At 39.9% G+C, this 17,603-nt stretch overlaps 1 protein-coding gene across 1 annotated transcript; it reads left to right on the top strand.

Annotated features, from left to right (window-relative positions):
- Positions 1–7,745: 7,745 nt before the first annotated feature.
- Positions 7,746–10,398, top strand: kcnj4 (potassium inwardly rectifying channel subfamily J member 4). Its single transcript, XM_029437050.1, has 2 exons — positions 7,746–7,752; positions 8,639–10,398. The coding sequence occupies exons 1-2, from the start codon at positions 7,746–7,748 to the stop codon at positions 10,243–10,245; spliced, it is 1,614 nt and encodes a 537-aa protein (XP_029292910.1). The 3' UTR covers positions 10,246–10,398.
- Positions 10,399–17,603: the final 7,205 nt, after the last annotated feature.

Here is a 17,603-nt window from a genome sequence, read left to right as displayed (position 1 = left end):
CCTGATTATTAGCTATTTATACACACTGTGCAGTTTGTCTGCCTGGTCATCTCCTCCTCAGATGCTGGACTGAGTGACTGTCTGATCAGTTTGTCTGAAACCCTCAATCTCCTCCTTTTGTCTCATCACTGTTTACTGTAATTGTATCCATGAATTTAGTGTCAGTTCAAAACCATCAACGCTGTATGGCAAAAGCTCTGACACTACAGCGGGTAAACGCTGTGATTATCTTTGATACGAGAATGAATAGGTACAATCCTTTTGATAGACATACAGAGTTCAAATTAACTACCTGGAGCTAAAGCTTGAGCATTATCACAATTTTCTAAGCCTACAGTCTCAACAATCTGAGTCATATTTAACAGAGTTTGGATTTATATTGTAAGCCTATTCATCAATGTAACAATGACACATTGCTTTTATTAAATGGGCAGCAAACACAGTATCATTTTCTCCATTTGAGGTTGCTACAAAGAAACATTTCTGATATTTTCTGCTATGTTTAGATTTCAAATTTGACCAGAATTAGATCTGAAACAGTCTTTGTCAAACCAGTTTTCAAAGTCAGGATAAAAAAAGCTCCTAACATAGCATTTCTTCTTTCTGTCCAACTTTACACATTCAGTACTTCAAGAAAACATTCACAGACAATTTAAATAGCATCGCCACATTTCTCTGCTCTGGGTCTACTGTTTATATTGGCTGACCCGCACTAACCTGCTGGACCCAATTTAATCTGTTAAGTCTTAAAACCTATTCCTGTACAAAAGCATTCTCTCAACATTTATTTCAATGATCATTTTAATGATTTTACATTGTTTTATTTGACTTTTTTCTCATAATGTTACCCAATGTTACCTATAACTACACTTAACTTACACATTCCTTGTCATGTTGAATAGTTCTTGTCATCCTCAACAGCAGGACTCTAACAGATTTCTTTCTTTAGTGTTATTTCCTCCATTGTGTACATGTTACCATCAGAAGCATCCTCCGTCTGTCCTCTAAGTTTCTGTTTTCTGTTTTCCTCCCTGTTACAGCGCTGTGTCTCCATCCGCCCTCTCGTTCCTCCTCTGTAAATTTGTCATATTGGCAGATGCACACCCACATCCATATTCAGAGAGAATAGAAAGATTTTAAGAAGAGGAGCCCCCTCAGCTCTATAATTTAGAGATTTGCCGTCAGAGAGTCCTTTCTGACCGGTAACTGAAGACGTTATCTATGCTCTCTTCAAAGCCACCAGACTCCATTGAAAAAAACAGTAATTTTACATTGCAGCACACTGGTCCGGGGGCGTGCCAACCACCATCCACTGCAGGTAGTAATACATTGACTATGGATAAGTACTTCATACAACCTCACTTCAAAAAATCTGAACTATCTCTTTAACCACAATGCCCCATGCTTGCATATGAGCGAGTACCTTTGTTGCATGTCACTCCCATCTCTTCCTCTCCCCTCACTTCCTGTCCCATCTCTGGCATAAAATGTCCAACAACCATTCAGCCCAACATCAAGTGCAGTTGTAGTCCATTGTGTACAGGCTCAGTCCTTCTCCATCACTACTAGTGCAATGAACTGAAACATCACAGTTGAAACCAGGAGGTTGGCTGAAAGATACTTCAATCAAATACTCATAATACAATGCTCAAAACAAAGAAAACACTTACCCAAAATCCTCAAACATTGTTCACCATCCAGATGTTCTGGTCAGTCTCATTGTAGCCACTGTGCAGTTAAAGAGAAACCAAAGTGACCCCAATAATGACCTTCCCACTAAGAAGACCACAATATGTGAGATGAAGCCCACTGCAACACCACAGCACTTTAACTTAAAGTGAAGTTCAACACACAATGACGCAGGGCAGGAAAACTGCTGCTGTGTTGATGTGGCATTTACCATGTGCTAACAGAGCTGTGGGACTATGGGGTTGTGATCGTGTTGGAGTAAATGCAACAGGGATTATGTTTACAAGCCAGTTTACAGTAATCGGCCTTTGCTATTGTATCCAGCGTGGTGATTCACAATTTCAAACTATGATGGCAACTCAACCACTTTATCTCCAAGCCCCCATGCTTTCTTTGTCTCCCACCTGTTACAGTATCATTTCTGTTGTTCCTCGAAGAGAGTTAGCCTATAAATCATGACTCAAACGAGCTCCTGCTTGCTTACATGGGCACATCAGCCATTACTCAACACCCACACATGCTTACAGACAAAGTGGCAGCCCCACTGTAGTCTCCTCTCCTTTTCTCTTTTTGCCTTTCTTTTATCAATTTCTCATATTTTTCCCCTCTCCTCTCCCTTCTTCATCCATCGCTCGCTCCCTCCCTCCCTTCTGAACCCTCTGCGGAGGGGAGATTGACACAGCATTTTCAGCCTGGGGTGAATAAGTACGCACAGGAGCGCGCGGCACAGACAGGATTATAGTCAGCGAAGGAGGCAGCGGAGGACGATAACGGATTTAAAGAGAGAAACAACAGGGATAAATGCATGAAGAAGTGATGAAGAAGAAACTAAAAGAAGAAACTCAAAGAGAGGAAGAGTGAAAAAGGGAATCACAGACACATGTATCTAAGGATGTGGGACCTTTGCCCTCGACAGTGAGAGTAGGATTTTGAGAGCTCAAATTACAACCAAGTGACATTAAACAACCACTAACTTGCAGGGTGAGTATCATTTGTGTTTTGTAAATACTATTTCAGTATCAGGAGATGGACACAATCATTACTTAATGGATTTTTTAGAAGTATTTTATTTGTATTTGAATTTTGCAATCCAGATGACATCAGGAGCAGTTTAACCTTCAGACAGGACACTCTGTCACACTTATCAAAGAGGAATAAGCACTGTGTCAGACAGACTGAAGCTCAGGCTCAGGAAACTGCTGTGTTGTGTGTGTGATCAAGTGAACAGTCACACTTCTCTGTCATATACTGTAAACCTGTGTGAGGCTCAAATGGCATCACCTGACCTAATCTTTTATTCAGACAGCCCTAATGGCTTTTTTAGGACGGCTCAGGAAAACAGGGACAGTCTCCCTGGAGCAACTCGGGGTTAAGTGCCTTGCTCAGGGGGCACAATGGTGGCAGCCCTGGTATTACACTCACAACCCTCCTGACCACTAGACCACCACCACCACTTCCAAAACATGTCAGTTGGACAACTGCTCTACATGAACTGGTAAATATATAATGCTGGCCAGAATGAAATGAGGCCAACACGGAGGTTGTCTGGTGAGTGATGGTAGCGTGGGAATGATTCTGTGCTCTGGCTTCTCTGTGGGTAGGCTCATGACAAGCAGAGGTGAAACCAGGGGTATGTATTGATTCGTTTTCACTTTGTTCGAGCTAGTTTTACAAAGAAAGAAAAAGGAGGAAGTGAAGCGAACCGGCTCAGTGGAACGACCGACTCAGAATTCGACTGATTGACTCAAAACAATCATCCCCAGTCCCAGTGTCCCAACACAAAAGCCAGAAGCACGACTCAGCGGGTCCTTCACTGAATTACATCACAAATGTTTAGTAAACACATGCTTACATTCATATACTACATTTATGTTACAAGGTTATTCTGATGGTGCTTTTAAACAATAATCTTGACAATCACATTCATAAAAAATAAATGATTTTGCTTTGAATGCATCTGGTAATTTCATACAAACCTTCCAGAGACTAATTTACTCTTTTCAATGACCAGATATGACTCAGACCACTTTGCATAATTACTCAACTAGCTGCCAGGCTCTAAAGTTCTGATCGTCAAACAGGATGTTTAATTAATTTTTTTGTGGCAGATGTAATAGTGTGTTTCATGAGGGGCGATTACCAAAGGCTTTAGGGGAAGTGGACGCTGCATCTTAATCCCACTCCCCCCCATCCAACCTGCTCTTCTTCGTCTTTCTATCTGTGCCTCTTTTGGGATTAACAGTCATGAAATCTCCAGGAAGATACTCCACCTTTTTTATTTCAGTGCGACAGATTATGACTGATTATTAATCTGTGCATGTATGAGATTAGGGAGGAGTTAGTGATGCAGAGTCACACACTGTCAAGTCTTCACATTAATGTGTGTACATGAGCAAATATGGTACATGCACAGAAACAGAAACAGGGCTGAAACTAACCATTTATTTTTATTTTTCTCTCACAGATACTTTTCAATCAGTAGAAAAATAGTTTAGCCACAAAATGACAGAAAATGTGAAAAATGAAAAGAGGGTGACATCTTAAAATGGTTTGTTTTGTTCGAGCAAAGGCCCCAAAATTAAAAGATATTCATTTAATTTGAAAAGAAGTAAAGAAAAAGAAGCAAATCCTCACATTTGTGAATTTGAAACCAGCAAATATTTAGGAGCAGTATGTAGAAATATACTATGTTTTTAATAGTGAAACTAAGAATCGTTGTGTTTTTGTTAGCTTAGTATGAGGCCACATCTACATAGGGAGCGGGTTCTCTTTCACAAAGTCCACCATGTTGCCCCGCCATGTTGCTGCAGGAGCCCAGAACGTACAAACCAAACACTGGCTCTGGAGCACTGAAATGCCACAAACTGCAGTTCCTTGAATGGCCACTTGAGGCTGGCTCCAAAAGCGAGACAATCTCCATAGACCCCCATGTAAAAATATCCAACTTTACAGCACAAGTAAACATGTTTACAGGCTGGTACAAAAAACAGGTTTGGTCTCTATAGTTAATTTTTATAAACTCACCTGTTTAAATTATATTAAGGCTTAAAGTTATACATAATTAAGTGCGTGGCTGCTTTGACTGACAGGTGGGTGCCGTCTCAGGTCGTTAGCCGCTTGTTGTCTGCTCTGCTGCGTCACCTTCACAACGTTACCTTTTTACATGACTCCTTACTGCTAGATTATATCTAAACCCTACACACTGCTCCTTTAAATGATTAATGAACTTTGTCAATCAACTAATAGATTAACTGACCAATCATGTCAGGACTCAATCCTGTATGAGTATTTGTACCACAGAGATATGTCTCAATATACTTTCTTCTTCTATGATTTCCTACTTCTCTCTACATACTCAACCCAAAACCAAACCTAAGATAATGACTAGATTAACAACCAATAATGTGTCAAAATCTGTGATATTTTAGACGTGTTTCTGTCCGTCCACCTCCTCTCAGTGGAGAGTCCTTGGATACATCCTGAGCGTGATAAGCACAATAAAGACGAAACATAAAAGCTTTTTAAAAATGCGTTTGGAACTGAGTCTTAGACTACAGATTTATCTCCTCCTAATTTACGCTCTCACGCAGGACTATGGATGAGAAAAGTCTCCACTGAGAGTCATCTCGTGCACCTTATTTAAAATCTACTTAAAATCAATTGTAAACGTTGTATCGCTGCCCATACGCTCGTTCTCTCATACCTCCCTCTGTGACTCATGTTATAAGAGCACTTAATACTGTAAACTCGCCCCCCTTACACCACCGTGTCTCTGGTGACTCTCTCCACTTCTCTCCGTCACCCAAATGCCACAGGAGACGTGTTCCTATGGAAACTGGCTTCAGTGAAAGTCCCCATTTTTACCTGGTGACCATTAACTGGTTTGTATTGTGTGTCTCATTTCTGCTGTAACACATCAGTACCTGCTGTTCATTACAGGGTATCAAATCTTTGCACCAAAACAGAGACGTGATAGATGATGGAGTGTTGGCTGGTTGCATCTTCCTTTTATAGATAAAATAGATAGCTCGGAGGTTGGAGAACTGATTTCACAGCTGGGTCGTTGGGGACACCTGTATGGCGACAAAGCACATACGAAACATGAAAATATAATCCCCCACATATACATATAGATACAGATGTGTAAGTGACGTTGGAGAGATCATCTCCTCTTGATTATGTTCAGTGACTTTAAACAGCAAAACAGCTGCAACCTTCAGCTTGGATTTACTATCTGCTTTGTAGCACAGGTATTATGATGGAAAGATTATGTGAAAGGATTTTCTTCGTATTTCTGGACAGTTCTATGTAATCCGAAAAAGAAAAAAGAAACTAAGCTTTGCTCGTGTCATTTAAGGCTCACGATCGTCCTGGAGAAAAGTTGTTGAGCAGAAAAGCAGTTGTGTGCTGTTATACAGTGGGGAAGTAGTCTGAGAAGGATCAAATGATATTTGATGATATGATTTGTTTCTAGGTTTTAAAGTCTATTACGGTGCCAGATGTGTCAAACACCCCCAAGAGCCCAAGAAAAATAAGCATAAAAAAAGAGCTTTAAAAAAAGTGTAAAGAAAGAAACAAAGCTAGATTTCAATAAATCCTGTCACACAAGAGTGTACTGCTTACAGTGTGTGTGTGAGTGTGGGAGAGGTTTAAGCTTTTGTTTTTAAAGCATAATATACTGATTGAGAACATGTTGCTTGACTGTGTAACCACAGTAAAGACTTTGCTTTATTATTATGCATGCCCATATATGTGCCCATTATGCAGATGAAATGTAAAATCGCAAATTACACCCACACACAACATTACTCTGTTCTCAAGAGCAGGGTCAGGCAGGGTCACTGCTCCTCAAGACATTCTGCAGAATCAAATCAGGATTAAGTGTACATTCACATCTTCAGCACACACAAAACAGTTAATGTTAAGGTAATATTTTTTTTACACTATTACCCTGTAGTGTCTTGCAAAATGTATGGAATTTCACAATACATATCTTTAAAAGCTGTTTTCTCTCTTTCATATTATGAACCAGAAATCTCCACTGTAGTAGCACTTACACACACAGAACTTTATAGTTTTATTCCTATCTATATTCTGAAGGTTTTACATAGGGATTTGTTTATATATCATTCATAGCCTGATATATAGAACATTTTTACACATTTTCTTTTGGCTGCTTACAGTATTTTATGATTTATGGTGCAATACAAAGAAAACCTTTGTTTCTAATACGTCAACCAAATGCAACAAAAACGTAGAACCTGGCTTCATCCAATGTTTAGATTTCTCCATAAATGTATGTGTGTTAAAAAAAGGTCATGTTTTGCATTCATTGAAGTGTGCCTCCCCCAATCAACAGCTTTCTATACTTATTTTGGGGTTAAAACCCCTGCTTTAATACGTGTAATTTAATAAAGGTTATTTTACATGAACTGATTCTGTTACTCTCTCTCTCCTGCAGTGGCCTCCTCAGTGGCCGAAGCATCACCTCCATGGTGGAGACGATCTTTGGGAGCAGGACAGAGTCTGGCCTCCCGCTCAGGCCTCATATCAGTGATCATTGGTGCCATGGGAACAAGTAGGTCCAACAGGTGAGGGATTTAATCCTCAACTGCCTGTCTCGGACTACACGTGCTATTCATTCTTCATTTCTTTAAGTGGTTCCTGTGAATCTGAATCTACTCTTAAATTTCAGCATTCCTGTTACTATTGCTTTGCAACCTAGATCATTTTGTATCAATGAAGTCAACGTAACATCTGATTGAGTCCCAAACAACAAAAACGTTTTGTCATCTTCTGTATCTTATATTATTATATATTATATTTACTGCACACATTTGATTTATATAAGAAATATCCTGGAAACTGGTTTTGTTTAAAACAATGGTTGTGATTGGACCTAATGTCTTTATTTTATTTTGTTATATCTATTCATTCGTTTGATTTGTTTGGGAGTTACAGTGTTCAAGGTTTATCGCAACAGCATTGTGATGACTCTGCTTTACAGAAACTATTTCATCCTTTGTCACGTCTTTGTCTTGTCCGGAAAACTTAACATGGACGGTAAGAATGGGCTAGCTAATTTGGTGAGCTAGTCTGGGTGAGTCAGGCCCGGCTCAGGGATATTTACAGCACGCACATCCTTAGAAAGGCCATCCTACACTGTCCGGAGCAGCTCCTGCCTTCAGGCAGCTGCAACAGATCGCCTGCTATGAGAACAAGTAGAGCAAAGGTTGTCTTACCGCATTAATGGTCATCAATACTCTGTATGCACTTTAATAGCCTGGCAACATAGTATTTTAATATTATACCACCTCTGCTTGTTAGGGTGTAATTGTCTCGTTGTTTGTACAGGTCTTTTAGTTTTAAAGCCCTCAAACATCTGATCTGTTATTATCAGTGGGTTGATAAAGGATCTAAAGAGTGTTCATATATAGAATCAGTAACATGTATGTTGATTCATCTCAAGATGGACTGACATGACTCAGATATAAGCCATTAATGTGTGATGACAGCTATCCTTCTCACATTCCAAGCTGGCATGTAAAGGAGACAGACAGGTTAGGTTGACCGATACACTCAGGTGACCGGTAGTTTGGACCATTTGATTAAATTGTTTGGGAGTTAAATATATCTTTTATCACCGTATTGACTAACGAGTTTCCCTTTAAATTGTGTGGCTGGCTGTTTCCTATTTGATACTGCTCACATCCCTTGTTTCACTAAACATTTTCTAGTAGTAAAGTAGTATGGACCTGAAAATAAGCACAATATGTCCCCTTTAACACTATGCAGACTTTATATAGCCACATTGATTTCATAACTTGGCAAGGAACGTTTTAGATCTCATGCTGTTATCTAAATGTATTTGTTTAAATCTAATGTCATGTTTTTTAATCCTCCCAATCTCCCCTTATCTGTTGGCTTGACAGGAACGGAATTGTGTCAGGCATTTTACCAGAGGAGGCATGCCAGAAGATCTCTAGTTTAGGACTCCATAAAGGCCACAGTGTCCACAACTCCCGACTGCACTCGCCTTGCGACGCAGAAACAGAAGACAGTAGGAGGACGTCGGGAGCCTCTGCTGCACTGCCTAGCACAAGGGGAAAAGGAGGGATGAACAACTACAACGGGAAGATTCTGACGAGGGGCTCCAACCAAGTACGGAGCCGGTTTGTAAAGAAAAATGGACAATGTAATGTTCTATTCACCAACATGGATGAAAAAAGGCAGCGCTACCTTGCTGACATCTTTACCACCTGCGTGGACATCCGCTGGAGATACCTGCTGCTTATATTCTGTGCCAGCTTCCTGGTCTCGTGGCTTTTCTTTGGCATCCTCTTTTACAGTGTCTCACTAGTACATGGAGACTTCAAGGAGCAACCGACGGTGAAGGGGGATGGGTTGGCGGTGGCAGGGCTGCATGGACCCTCCACTGGACACACATCTGGAGGGCAGACACAAAGGATGCCCTGCATACTTCATGTACATGGCTTTGTTGGGGCGCTCCTGTTCTCCATGGAGACCCAGACCACCATTGGTTATGGCTGGCGCTGCGTTACTGAGGAGTGCCCTTTCACGGTGCTTACAGTGGTCGTCCAGTCCATTGTAGGTTGCATTATCGATTCTTTCATGATTGGCACCATTATGGCCAAGATGGCACGGCCAAAGAAAAGGAACCAGACCCTCGTGTTCTCCAAAAATGCTGTCATCGCCCTGCGCGATGGCAAGCTGTGCCTCATGTGGAGGGTGGGCAACCTGCGGAAGAGCCACATCGTGGAGGCTCATGTCCGTGCCCAGCTCATACGTTCATATGTCACCGCTGAGGGTGAGTTCATCCCCATGGAGCAGATGGACCTCAATGTGGGCTATGATGAGGGCACAGACAGGCTGTTTCTTGTATCCCCGCTGGTCATAATCCACGAGATAGATAAAGATAGCCCCTTGTATACTTTAAGCCGAGCTGATCTAGAGACAGATGACTTTGAGATTGTCGTGATCTTGGAGGGGATGGTGGAGGCCACGGCGATGACCACCCAGTTTCGTAGCTCCTTCCTTGCCAGAGAGGTCTTTTGGGGTCATAGGTTTGAGCCTGTGATCTACGAGGACCGGGACCGCTACAAGGTAGACTACGCTCGCTTTCATAAGACCTATGCGGTGCCGTCGACGCCCCACCTCAGCGCCAAAGAGCTCGACGAGGCTGTGAGTCGGGCCTCTTCTGCATCTTCTCCCGTCTCTGCATGTAGAACCACCCAAGACTTGATTCCCAGGTCACTAAGCGCCTTTTGTTACGAGAATGAAGTGGAATTGAGCTGTGGGGAGGACGAGGATGACATCTTCAACGACCAGATCGTAGGGAAGGAGAGGGCAGAGGAGAGGAGGACTTCAGTTTCAGTAGACTTCCAAAATATGTTCCAGGACACTGCGACCATGACATCGGGCAGTCACAGCGTCATGTGCGTTCTGGACATGGACAATAACCAGATGGAGTTTGACATCCTACAGACTGCCATCCCTCTTGATCCAGTGACCTATAAGAGTGAGCAAGAGACCTAAAGATTGTCATAAATCCCTCTTTTTTTCACTCACATATCCTTTCAACTTTATCTACAATTGGACCTGATGAGGGATCGTTTGTGGATGTGTTCAACTTTAGATTGCATGTTCAGAAATTTTAACCCCTTTTGCCTTGCCAGTGTTGTTTCACATTTATATTTGTTTATTTCTTCTCATGGAGAATAGAAATTCCGAAACAGATGGCACTCTTAACTCAACTCTTGGCAGACGCAACCGCATTCCTTGAAGAGTCGTTAAGATCAACCAGACTGATTCTGCAGGAGGACAAAGAATCTCTGACAAAGTGCTGACAGGCTTTTATTATGATTACATAATAAAAGGAAAGCACAATGGCAGTAAAAGCACAGTCACATGAGTCATATTTTGACTGTATGTATATTTTTGCATCGTTATAAGATTGACTTTATAACAATTAAATTTTTTCTGTGAATGTAAACAAGAGATTGTTCGAAAGCAATAGCAGTTTTGATTCACTTTCTTTTCGAAGAGGACTGAGTTCAAGACTTAAATGGTCCATTTTTAAGATGCACTGTTTTATCAATGTGTGCTTAAATTAGGCTTGATAATCTCCACGTTGTTCATGGATTTCAATGGTCGTCATGCCCGCAATAGTTCCCTGCAAAGTCTGCTATTTGCGCTTTTGCATTATTTCCTCTAAATCCTAAAAACCTCCCTTTGTTTAGTGTACATTAGTGATACACTGCTGTTGTTGGTTTTGCTGTGCAGTATACTCCCAGGACCATTCCAAGTGCAAGTGTAGCAGAAGGAGTATTTTTTTTTATTTGATTAAGACTCCTTAGGACAATAACTTTTGACAAATGTCTTGATTTATTGCGATTTAGGAAAACTTCACTGCATTTGAACTCGTATGTAAAATTTATTTTTTCTTGTGAAAACAGTTTTAAGAGAATGTATTTAAAAATAAACAGAATATTTAATTTAGTAGTAACCAAGACTTTTATTAGATCATATTATATTAATCTATTAGTGTTATCAATATGAAGCAAAGTAGACCTTTTGTTCCCTTTATTGATCACTTCAACACTTTTTTCTTGGTTTGATTTCTGCGCGGGCTGCAGCCAGTGATAACAGAAACTGTACTGGAAGTGGCTTTAACTCATATTAGTGCTGTTGTTGTTCGCCAAAGGAAAGTAAAACACAGAGCGCCTCTGATTTATGATTTTGATTTATGAAACTGGGGTGCATGCAGCCGAAGTGTACTCATGTCTTTGTTGATAGAAAGGTGTGGAGTCATTGTAAAGCACAACATGAAACAAAGGGATGGAAGCTGAGGAGTACAGAGTCTGGAAATGTGCAATAATAAATATTAAGAAAAGATATTGTATTACATTTAAAGTTGACCCTCAAGCAATGTAATCATAAATGTGATCACTGTTAGAAGTATATGTAACTTATAACCTAAATGACTCTTGTTAGGTCCCTGTGAGAGACAGCTGTACTGTACTGTATGAATGTGTACTAAACAATATTAGTTTTACATTGTGTAGATGCTATGTTTTTTAACAGCACAGCCGGATTGCCAGAACATTTTCAATCAGAGCTCTGGTTTCCAGCAGTGAAAGAACTTTTACTTAAGTAAAAGTACAAATACCACACTGTAAAAATACCCTGTTAAAAGTAAAAGTCCTGAATTGAAAATGTAACTCAGGTAAAAGTATGTAAGTCTTATCAGGAAAATGTACTTAAGGTATTAAAAGTAAAAGTACTCAATGCAGAGAAATCTTAAGAAAAACAAAACTAATTTCTTTATTTCATAATTTTTTGCTTAAAAGTTCACTCAAACGATTATCAAAAATGTTATTAATAGAATATTAATTTTACGTCGATCAACAAATCATTTCAGCTGTACCTGTATAAAGTGTTGGTAGTTTAATTTACAACAAGAAATCATATTTTATAAGCTGTTCATATGTTCTGGCAGCAAATATCTTCATTTGTAAAGTACCTAAAGCTGTCAGATAAATACAATACAGTAGAAAGTACAACATTTCCTTGAAATGTAATGAAATAGAAGTACTTTAATGTTGTACTTAAGTATCGTAGCCTACTTGAGTGCTCCACTGGTTTTCAGATATTTAACTGCTCAAAGATACTTTAGTTTTCTTTGCAATTTCTTTGTACTGAGTATCTTGAGTGCTCCAAACTTTAAACTATAATGTTTATTTTTAAAGCTCCTGAACAATTGTTTTTAAATCTTAAGCATTTCTTATAATGTATGCATGTCCTGTTACTTATACTGTGCGTATACTGGCTCGTTGGTAAATGTTTTTACTGGGACACTTAAATGAGCCATCGTTAAGCTCATTAGTTCCACCTGTGCTGTTCCTGCTGTAACCTATGGGTGTGCTCTCAAATCCTAATTAGCACCTCCTTAGACACAGGTGTGAAAACATGTACACAGTGTTAGTATTGAAAGTAACAAATAGTCAGGAGGTGACTAATTTAAATACTATCTAATAAATATTAAATAATAAAAAATCACAAGGCGACAAGCTGAAATAATACATTTCTAATTAAATAACTTTGCAATCCACCCAAAAATGTGGAAAACTATAAAGCTCAAAAAGTTTGTACTGGCAGTGTATAACAGTGTTTCTGTAATGTTGGTTTTGTTTGTATAAGCAGTTCATATTTCAAGATTAGCACAGAACAGGAGCTAGCCTGAGTGCAAGAAAACACCCGCTGTAAATGTCATTTTGTGTAACAGACATAGTATTTTGTTTCCGTTGCTTCCTGCTTTGTATAAATCTAATGATAAACATGCACTAAGCAAACTATCGGCCTAATTGAAATAAGCTGAGAAGAAAACATCTCAAATACAAAGCACTTTATTCTTCCTTGTATATCTTTTGATGTTGCAAATAAATATTTATATAATTCTGGTTGTTTCTCTTTTTGGAAACCTGGTAAAAGATGCACAAAATGGCAGCTCACAGGCTGAACCTTAGAGGAAAACTGTCTCTTTTCTAATGCAGTTATGAGTGTTGAAGCTCCAGAGCCACTAGATGTCTCTGCAACCATTTCTATCATAGAGAGCTTCAGCAGAAAACACTGAACCCTATGTTCCCTCTAGTGGTGTGCTGTGGAAGCAACAGAGAAGTTCAAACCTCATGAAGTCTAAATGCAACAATGTTTAGAGAAAAAGACAACAAGATGATAATTAATACCCCATAGAACAAAAGTCAATTTGTTTTTTAACCTCCACTAGTTAAAATTGTGTTGGTAGGACAGCGAAAAAAACTTTGTGAGTGTGAGGAGGAAGGGCTGATTTCTTACACTGGGGAGCATTGCAGTGGGTGTGGCATCTAACAAGAGACAACACAATGGTGCTCTAATGAATTATCAATAAATAGTGCGTATGGCTGACGTTGTACTAATCTGACATTCTAAAAGTGGCTCAAAATTGTATCTGCTGTATCTTTTACTTCAGGTCAAGTCATAGAAAATGTATGCAAATTGTTGCATTTGAGTCTGGCGAGGTGCTGCTTTTCCCCTTCTATAGAGTTTAAGAATGTTTTTAAGAAGCAGCTCAATCCTGGAAGAAGCCACTGGGTGCGCTGTCACATCACTTTTCTATTCAAACTAAATTAACATAGCATTTCAAGCTGATTGTCTGTAACACTGCCAAAGTCACACACATGCAGTAATTGAACAGCAGGCCATGGTCAGACTGACACCTTATTTCAACTCAGCTCTTTAACAAGTGCATTTATGTAAATGTATGTTACTAACTCACCATCCGGGGTATCATCCCCGGAGTGTCTGTCTCTCATGTGGCAGGTTGCCACTGATAAAGTTTACGTCAGGATCATGAATCGTGACAGCGCCTGCTGCCCTGGTCCTGCTGGACACCGGGAAGCCTTATTGACATTTTCCTGGATTCATCCATACTTTCTCTTTTTAAACACAACATAATTTCTGTCAAATGTTGTATTTGTACTATGTTGTTTATCCTGTACACACGACATCTATTGCACGTCTGTCCGTCCTGGGAGAGGGATCCCTCCTCAGTTGCTCTCCCTGAGGTTTCTTCCATTTTTTCCTCTTTAATTTTGGGGTTTCTTTTAGGAAGTTTTTCCTTGTGCGATGCGAGGGTCTAAGGACAGAGGGTGTCGTAACCTGTACAGTCTGTAAAGCACACTGAGACAAATGTATAATTTGTGATATTGGGCTATACAAATAAATTTGATTTGATTTGATTTTGCTTATGTGGTAGTGTTGGTCAAGGGCAAGTACCAAACAATCTGATCTGGACAGAAGGCAACACAACAATGTGTAAATGTCAGGGATTTATAACACATTTCTTTTGGACTTTAGTCTTGGAGGCTCCCAAATTGTGAAGATCTGATGACTTTATGATGAATTGGGCAACAATAATAATAATATAATATAATAATAATAATGTAATAATAATAATAATAATAATAATAATAATAATAATATAATAATAATAATAATAATAATAATAATAATAATAATAATAATAAACAATAAGGCACTAAAAGATGCATTTGAAAAACTCAACAGCAATGTCTCTTTATAGAAATCCTGACCTGGTTACTCAAGACAATCCACAGATCTTGTTGTGAGCAGTTTCATGTTGTTTCATGTTTCTGTTTCAGTTCATTAATGTTTGCATCTCGGGCTGATGCACGCTTCGTTCTGTGCGGTGATACTGTACAGTTGGAGGGTGTAGTTTGGTAAAAAAATAATTGTTCCTTCATGAAACTGCTCACAACAAGCTCTGTGGATCGTCTTGAGTAACCGGGTCATGATTTCTATAAAGAAACATTGTCGTTGAGAGCATCTAGTTCCATTATATTGAGAGAAGACAGACATCTGTACAGCTGATATCTCCAACACTCTGCAACTCACACCAAAACAATCTACATTGATAAACAGCACTACAGGTAAGATTTTGTGGTGAACTGTCCCTTTAAGATATTGACGTCTTGGGTTTCTCCCTCTCTCGGTCTCTCGTCTCTCTTTGATTACTTTTAGGTGAAGAAGCAGAAGAATCTGGGAGAGATTCTGAACACACCTCAAACCTCCTAACATTGGACTTGTTGACAGGTGGATCAGAAGTATCTATCAGGGGAATTTGGCTCTTGTGAAGTAATTTCATTGCAAATCTCAGGTGCTGCTTGAAATAAAACATACTGAGGAATTTGACAGGGGCTTCAGTGAGGCTTAACCCCATTGCAGACAGACCCAGGCTCATTGCAGCATATATGAAGCATGCAGCATCACATGGAGCAGCTCACTGCATGACATTGTGAGGATATCAGAACTGCATTTTGACAGAAAGCACTCACATCTGTGTTTGTTATAGGGCGTACTTTCTTTACAATATGTAAAGTATCTCCATTTTTCATTAATTATTAGTTCCTATCCCATAATTAAATCATTTCTGTCAAGATTTTAATAGTAAAAATCCTCCTGTGTCAGGCTAATAAGAGATTTCCCATTTGAGCCCTCATGGCTGTCCTGTCTTGATCTTCCTTTAATTACATATCCTCCATCCCTGTTTGTCAGTCCGTCGATGTTCCCATGCACCACACATTGGACCTCTGAACCTCAGGAGAACTGGAGAGTCATTTCTGCCTGTAGAGGAAAAGATGAAAAGAGGGAAATGAGGAGGAAGGGGCAAGCTGCTCGGTGACCGCAGGCCTCCAGGCTATCAGCTTTTCATTAGCCAGCCAGTGAGTGAGTGAATGAGTGTGATCGGTGGAATGGTAAAATAGGAGAATCCATGCTGGGCCACGTCGGCTATTAGGATGATTTGGGGGCTCCCACTGACTCCTATTGTGCATTGTCTCCCAAGTGAGCAACCAAGGCTCAACAGTGAGCCTTTGTGTGGGACATTTAAATGCCTGTTAGCATGCTAATTATGGGGATGTGTGTGTGTCTGTGTGTGCAAGTGTGTGTCCATCATCTTCTCGACCTTTCCATCCCTCCATCTCTCTCCTGGGATTTATACTCCCGTGTCTTTACTATCTTTCCCCTAGGCACTAATGCACCAATGATCTCAGTGTTACTGCTGTTGCCCCTTGCTCCTTCCTTTTGTTTCCATTTTCTCCACTTGTATCTTTATTTCTAAATATGTGTGCCCCCAGTGTCTCATTTTTAAAATTAATCAGCTGCTTCTGATTTTGCTATGCTTGGATCCGTTTCGCTTTCACTCCAACGTTTAAACATTAAGCCTCTCTCAAAGTCAGTGGAGGACATTATCCTCACATTTAGCTCTGGAAAATCCCTATTTTCACTTCAAACATGCCCCTCTTTCATAAGTGACAACTCCTCCTGCAAAGTCTTCCGCCATCTTGAGCCTGTGCTTCGTGTTCACCTGTCTCCCTGCTGTTGTATTAGGGGATGTACAATTACAGATTCCAAAAATATTTTTGGCCAAAGAAAGCAATTCTGGAAAGCAATCCTGCTTTTCAAGAGTTGGACATAAAAACCTGTCAAACATGTTACAATAAATCCAAAACAAACAGTAGATGGTGTCCCTGTTTAAAAAAAAAAAGTGCATTGGAATGCATCATGCATTATATTACATTATATTCTGTGAGTGTGTGCACTCTCTTTAAGCATGAATGCAATGTGCCAGTGAAACTCACATTGGGCATCTTTCATGTTTAGATTAGGATATTTCTTATTATATTTATATATATATATTTTATACCAAAAGAATTCAATCTGAACTGGGAAGCCTTTCAATAACACACACGCACACGCACACACACACACACACACACACACACACACACACACACACACACAGACACACAGACACACACACACACACACACACATTCACACACACAGACACACACACACACACACACAGACACACACACACTCACACAGACACACACACACACACACAGACACACACACACACACACACACACACACACACACACACACACACACACACACACACAGACACACACACACACACACACACACATACACACACACACACACACACACACACACACAGACACACACACACAGACACACACACACACACTCACACAGACACACACACACACACACACACACACACACACACACTCACACAGACACACACATGCCTTTGTGCTGCATACGTTCAATAAAAGCTATGGAAACGTTTTTAGAAATTCATGCCAGACTACATTCCAATATCTTATTACAAATTGTTCAAACTGAATTGTATTTTAGGACACAAAATAAACGTTTTCCATCAGTAAACTATGCTCAAATATAGTCTCGCATTTTAAGATTAACAGCAAACACATTAAATCTGTTCAGGCACTGTTAGAGACCAG

Source organism: Cottoperca gobio, chromosome 8 (genome assembly GCF_900634415.1).
Source record: "Cottoperca gobio chromosome 8, fCotGob3.1, whole genome shotgun sequence".
In the NCBI taxonomy this organism is placed as follows: Eukaryota; Metazoa; Chordata; class Actinopteri; order Perciformes; family Bovichtidae; genus Cottoperca; species Cottoperca gobio.
The sequence above is the reverse complement of the archived record's forward strand: the minus strand, read 5'-3'. Positions and strand labels throughout refer to the sequence as shown.